The sequence below is a fragment of the Gekko japonicus genome, unplaced genomic scaffold, assembly GCF_001447785.1.
Source record: "Gekko japonicus isolate JY-2015 unplaced genomic scaffold, Gekko_japonicus_V1.1 scaffold4953, whole genome shotgun sequence".
Classification (NCBI taxonomy): Eukaryota; Metazoa; Chordata; class Lepidosauria; order Squamata; family Gekkonidae; genus Gekko; species Gekko japonicus.
Window position 1 is genome coordinate 55505 of NW_015167204.1, and position 7076 is coordinate 62580.

The window sequence follows — 7076 nt, forward strand, 5'->3', positions numbered from 1 at the left end:
CCCTCCCGCCAGGGGGGGGGGGGGGAGGACGGGCAAAGTGCAGCTTTTTAAGACGCACCAAAACAGACACACGGTGGCGGGATCACATAGTTCCCCCGAGCCGCCGCACACTTCCTCCCCGGCACGATCAGATGCCGGGGGGAAGCCACAGAAAGAAGAGTGCCGCAGCCAAACTGTGCATGTGTGCGCATGCGCAGTTTGGCGGGGAGCCGGGATTTATATGCACAACGGGCGCGGCGGCGATCCCGCAGCTGCATTTGCTGCGGTGCTGCAGGTAATTCCTCCTCTGTAGGAGGTTCTTTTTTGCAGCGGATTTTCTGGGGTTAGGGCCGGATCGGGGACGGGTGCGCGCCACTTCCCAGATGTTGCGGTGAGATCGCGCCCGTTTGCTGCACCCCCGATCCATCCCTCTCCCGGCCCAAAACCTTCCGTGTGACCGGGGCCAGTGTTTCCAAACTGGATCTTCCTCAGGAAATGTTCTGTAGTGTACAAAAATACAATTCTTTAGCATATATACAATGTAAACAATGAAAAACAGTATAAAGGGCTTGTTGTAAAGCACTTTATGAACAAGAGAATTTTTGTACTACTCTGTAAGTAAGATTGCATTTGGATTTTATACTGTTTTTCATTGTTTACATTGTATATATACTAAAGATTTCAGTCGAACGCCATTTCAAATATTTCTTTAAAGACTTAACAAAAATTGTCGTAGGGTATTGAGCTTTCATAAGTCACTGACCACTACTTCTGAAGTGACTCACGAAAGCTAATACCCTGCCACATGTTTTTTTTAGTCTTTAAGGCACTACTGAGCCGGCCTTGGTTGGGAGGGGTGGGGTAGACTTTTGAGAAATAAATAAATAAACAGACACTGGACTCTTACTCTTTTCTTCTGCTACAGACAGACTAAGGCGCCTACCCATCTTGATCAAATATTTCTGTTAATTTATATTTCTGTTAATTTATTATATAACCTTTAAGCTGAATAAAGTTCTATTTAAAAATAAAAACAAATGCATTAAATGATCAATAATAAATAAATAACTGGTCCCATGTGAAGAAGAGAAGAGAAGAGATTGGATTTATACCCCACCCTCCACTACCCAAAGGAGTCTCAGAGCGGCTTACAATCTCCTTTCCCTTCCCCTCCCCACAACAGACACCCTGTGAGGTAAAAGAAGAAGAAAAGAGTGGATTTATACCCCACCCTTCACTACCCAAGGGAGTCTCAGAGTGGCTTACAAACTCCTTTCCCTTCCCACAACAGACACCCTGTGAGGTAGGTGGGGCTAAGAGAGCTCTGACAGAAACTGCTCTTGAGAGAACAGCCCTGAGAGAACTGTGACTGACCCAAGGTCACGCCAGCAGCTGCATGTGAAGGAGTGGGGAATCAAACCCGGTTCTTTCAGATTAGAGTCCGTGCTCCTAACCACGACACCAAACTGGCTCTCTGTGATGAATGTACACGTTTGTTTCAACAGCTCTACATGTTTCAGTCCACTGTGGAGGAAAACCCATGAATTGCCTTCTGTCTCTGCATTTCAGGTGTTCAAAAGTGGACACGTATGTGCCACGTAGACAGGGAAATCCTCCCCTCCTCCCCTCAGGATAAACCCCAAGTTCTTCCTCCTCCTCTTCCCCAAATCCCCAGGTCAACTCGTGGCTTTTCTTGACTCTTCCAAGCCATCCCTCAGATTATGTCTGGAAAACACCCCACAAAACCTCTGTATATTTTGACAGCCTCGGCCTGTGATGGAACCAGACACAGACGCGGGCCTTGTACGGCTCCTCATGAGGAAAAGTCGCCTGAAGGGATGTCTGCCAGGGAAACCTGAAAGCGAGGCATTCAGACTCGCCCAGCACGAGATTCACCACAACTCCTCACGTGACCGTCTCTTCTCAATGGCAGGCTTCATTGGGGCCAACTCTCTCACAGAACCCAAGCACTGATTGCCGGTTGGTGGCAGCGGGGAGGCCCTTCTGTCAAGAATGTGACACTGTTCTTGAACAAAACCCAGCCCTCGATAAGCATCATGATTTTTCTTTCATTTTATCCCACACTTTCCCTCAAGGAGCTCTCTCTGAAAAAGCCATCTTCAAAAGCTAACTTTTCCAGGAAACTTTTGTCAGAATCTCCTTGGTCCCCTAAAGCTAGATTCAAGTCCGGTAGCTCCTTGGGGACCAATGTGATTTTCGGGGTATACCCGAATTTTCGCCCCTTTTTGTTGCTGCTATGTTTTTCTGCTGTCGGTTTTGTGGGTTTGTACTCAGTATGGAGAAGAGAGGAGAAGGGTGTAAGCTATTTTGGGTCCCCATCGGGGGAAAGGTGAGATATAAATAAGTAAATAAATATACAGCTTTCAGCTGTATGCTGTTTCTATGCTGTTTCTATGGATCCCACAGATACATTGAGTTAGCAGTGGCACTCTCCTTTGGGGCAAAAAAGCTTCCTAGATACAAGAGGCCCTTGTATCGGGTTAAGGATCCTCACACCAGAGAAAAGCACCACGGGCAGCAGAAGGAATCCACAGAATCCAACCCACGGTGTTGATACATACAAGTTCAGGGCTCTTTTTGTAGAAAAAGCCCAGCAGGAACTCATTAGCATAATAGGGCACACCCAACAGCAGAAACTCATTAGCCTATTGGGCCACCCCCCTGACAGCACAGCTCATTAGCCCATTAGGCCACACCCCCATGTTACCAGAAGTGTGGTTATCCAGCCACACCCACCTTTTGCTTCTTATTCTGTTCCCCTTGTTTGTTGTCAAAACCCAGGGCCTTTTTTTGTAGCACGAACTCCTTTGCATGTTAGGCCACACACCCCTAATGTAGCCAATCCTAATGAGTTTCTGCTGTTGGGTGTGGCCTATTATGCTAATGAGTTCCTGCTGGGCGTGGCCAACTCGGGAGCCAGCCGGAACTCTGTTGTTCCTGCCCAGAAATAGCCCTGCATACAACATATGTCAGTGATATGTATAATGGGTTGGAGCCTACCATTCTGAGGTCCTGTATCAGAAGAAGAGTTGGTTTTTATACCTCACTTTTATCTACCATAAGGAGTCTCAAAGTGGCTTACAACCACCTTTCCTTTCCTCTCTCCGCACAGGCACCTTCTGAGGCAGGTGGGGCTGACAGAGTTCTAAGAGAGCTGTGACTGGTCCAAAGTCACCCAGCAGGCTTTACATGGAGGAAGGCGGAATCAAACCCGATTCTCCAGATTAAGAGGCTACTGCTCTTAACCACTACACCACGGTGGAAGGTTCCTTGCACCAGGGGAATGAATGAGCACTGGTGGGGGAAAGAACCCCATCAGGATCCAGCCCAATATAGGTATTGCAACCAATGCTGATTCATTGATACACAAATACTGGGGGGGCGGGGAGTGTACATCTTACAGGAAATTTTCAGCACAAAGAAACAGAAAAAGGCACCAGGTATGGGACGTCCTCCCTGTTAGGGTTGCCAAACAACCAATGGGAGATATGGGAGGCGGGTACTTACTGGACGGGCGGCAACGTTCATCGCCATGCCATGATGTCACTTCCAGGACAACCCGGAAGTGCCAGTATTGCACTGAGATGATGCTCTGGAAATTGCACTCAAACTCTCTGGAGTTTCATAAGAACATAAGAGACACCAATGTTGGATCAGGCCAAAGGCCCATCCAGCCCAACACTCTGTGTCACACAGTGGCCAGAAATACCAGTGCCATAAGGAGGTCCACCAGTGGGGCCAGGACATTAGAAGCCCTCCCACTGTTGACCCCCCCAAGCACCAAGATGACCGAGCATCACTTGCCCCAGAGTCCCTATCTATACCTTGTGGCTAATAGCCACTGATGGACCTCTGCTCCATATGCTTATCTACTTCCCTTTTGAAGCCGTCCATGCTTGTAGCCGCCACCACTTCCTGTGGCAGTGAATTCCAAGTGTTAATCCCTCTTTGGGTGAAGAAGTACTTCCTCTTATCCGTTCTAACCCGACCGCTCAGCAATTTCATGGAGCGCCCACGAGTTCTTGTATTGTGAGAAAGGGAGAAAAGTACCTCTTTCTTTACCTGCTCTTTCCCATGCATCATCTTATAAACCTCAATCATGTCACCCCTCAGTCGTCTTTTCTCCAAGCTAAAGAGCCCTAAGCACCTTAACCTTTCCTCATAGGGAAAGTGTTCCAGCCCTTTTATCATTCGAGTTGCCCTTTTCTGCACTTTTTCCAAAGCTATAATATCCTTTTTAAGGTGTGGTGACCAGAACTGCACACAGTATTCCAAATGAGGTTGCACCACTGATTTATATAGGGGCATTATGATACTGGCTGATCTGTTTTCAACACCCTTCCTAATAATCCCCAGCATCCCCAGGGTGAGTGCTGGAATGCTGTCCTGGTGCAATAGCAGCACGTCCAGGTCATGTTAGAAGTGGTGTCATCACACGGCGACAAAGATCACTGCCCCCGTTTTGTCTCTTTAAACTGGGTTTGTAGAAAGCCCAAAAAACAGCTGAGCGGTGGGAGCAGGCGGCCCCCCGCCGCTCAGCTGTTTCGGGCTGTCTTGTGCTGTTTAAAGGGACTGCACAAGGCAGCTCAAAACAGCTGAGCGGAGGGGAGTAGCCTGTTCCCGCCACTCAGCTGTTTTTGCCGCTTTCAAGGGAAACAGAGAGCAGCGGTTTAAAGGGCTTTAAAGGGACTCGACAGACCCATCACGAACTTCGGTTCGCAAACCAGGAGCAGGGCAAAATTGGTGATAAATTTTGCTTCGGGGTTCGGTTCATGCCCATCCCTAACCATGGTGGCCCTGACTGGAAGAAAAAGGCAAGATAGGACAGTGGTAAATAAAATCCGGCAATAAATGAGCACACAGAAACGCAAATCCCATTTGCCCGAGGGAGAAGCAAAACTGAAATGGAGGTTTTCAACCACTGTTTAAGGAAGCGGTCTGAACCAACAAGTTGGGAGTCCCTGTGCCGACTTTCAAAAGGAGGAATTAGGGGTGCTAACCGCCAGGGGGTAGCCGAGTGTGAGAGGAAATGAACACCACAGCAGAGGAGGGCCTGGGCGGTGCCCAGAGAGAAGGGCACGCAGACCAAAAGTGCAGGATCCAAACCTTTAAAGAGGGGCCTGTGAGGTATGGTTGCCAACCTTTGGGTGGTAACTGGAGATCTCCTAGGATTACAACTTATCTCCAGGGGACAGAGATCAGTTTGCCAGGAGAAAATGGCCTCTTTAGAAGGTGGGCTCTTATGACATTATTCCACATGCAGCCACTGGATGTCCTTGGGTCAGTCACAGCTCCCTCGGAGCTGTTCTCTCAGACCTCTCTCAGCCCCATCTTCCTCACAGGGTGTCTGTTGTGGGGAGAGGAGATTGTAAGCCACTCTGAGATTCTGAGTGAAGGGCGGGTATAAATCCAACTCTTCTTCTTCATTGAAGTCCCTCCCTTCCTCAGACCCCCTCAAATCTCCAGGAATCTCCCAACCTGGAGCTGGCAACCCAAAGCGGCGTCCAGAACTACGAAACTCACAGACCGTGATGGATAATATAATGATCCATCAGCTTCTGCATCAGACGGATGCCCGTTTCTCGATCCGGGGCTTCTTTGTGGTCAATCAACCAATCGGTGAGCTCCTTCGCCACAAAGCAGTTGGGATAGGTGCGTAGGTGGTAACGCCTGTCCTTAATCAGCTTGCTGTCATGGAGTCGGAGCCTAGAAGAGAAAGGAATGTGGATGAGAGGTGCTGCATTTAAAAAAAAACACTTTCAGGCAAGATTTGAGTAACGAAATCTTTTGGCCTGCCGCAAACTCCGTTGGAAACCTGTGGGATCGGTCTTTGTCATTATGCCTCTCTAGGGCTCATTTACTTCAGTAATCACCAGCCACTGAGTGAGGCTTCCCCTCAAGGTCAAGAGCGCTGAACAAACGAAAATAAATGATGAACTGCTTTGCGAAGGTTGTTGGAAAGAGGTTCATCACCGCGAAATGTGTTTTCCTGTCTTCTGCTCTCTTCTCAAGGTTTCTCCAGGGCCAGTCCTACCAAGAGGGTCAAACAGAGTGTAAAGGGCAGCAAATTTATTGGGCTGCCGCCCTCCAGGTGGGGCCTGGAGATGTTCTGGAATTAGAACTGGATCAGGGCTCTTTTTGTAGAAAAAGCCCAGCATGAACTCATTAGCATAATAGGCCACACCCAACACCAGAAACTCATTAGCCTATTAGGCCACACCCTTGCCAGCACAGCTCATTAGCACATTGGGACGCATCCCCATGTTACCAGAAGTGTGGTCATCCAGCCAAGCCCACCTTTTGCTTCTTATTCTGTTTACCTTGTTTGTTGTCAAAACCCAGGGCCTTTTTTTGTAGCAGGAACTCCTTCGCATGTTAGGCCACACACCCCTAACGTAGCCAATCCTAATGAGTTTCTGCCGTTGGGTGTGGCCTATTATGCTAATGAGTTCCTGCTGGGCGTGGCCAACTCAGGAGCCGGCCGGAACTCCGTTCCTGTGCGTTCCTGCCCAAAAATAGCCCTGGAACTGATCTCAAGACAACAGAGATCAGTTCCTCCCTGGAGAAAATGGTTGCTGACAGACTCCTGCAGCCATCAGTTCCCAACAACTTTCATTCAAAGAAGTAAAGTGTTATTGAGCCAACAACTTTCATTCAAAGAAGTAAAGCGTTATTGAGACACTGAGGGATTGCAGATAGCATAACCCGTCCGTGTTGTTGGAAACGTGTGTGTTTGCAAGGTCTCAGATCCCAGCCATTACAGGGTTAACTTGTTTACCTTTCTATGCCATTGTTTAGACTGACCTGGAAGGGAAACTTGGCTCAGAACCAATGGGAAGAAAGCCCGGGAAAACCTTAGTCTGTTTACTAAACCATTGGTTACTGGTTTCAGATTACTTCCTTCTAGGGGTAAAGAAGGAGAGTCTTCATTGTTGTGTGACCATGCTTTCTAGAAGTAGGATGTGAAAATGTAACTCTAGACATGTTTGTTAGTTTGTAGGTTTCCTGTGTACCTTTTACCCTTAGAAATAAAGCCTTTTAAACAGAAAGAAATGTCTCCTCTCCAGTGAAGCAAA

General features: G+C 48.2%; 1 protein-coding gene across 1 annotated transcript in view; it reads right to left on the reverse strand.

Annotated features, from left to right (window-relative positions):
- Positions 1-5706, reverse strand: part of LOC107112090 (DEP domain-containing mTOR-interacting protein-like) — a gene marked incomplete at its 5' end in the record, with an annotated part of 32031 nt that extends 26325 nt beyond the window's left edge. The window contains one exon of the mRNA XM_015413162.1: positions 5528-5706. Coding sequence (XP_015268648.1) covers positions 5528-5706 — 179 coding nt within the window. The remainder of the gene's footprint in view (positions 1-5527) is intronic.
- Positions 5707-7076: the final 1370 nt, after the last annotated feature.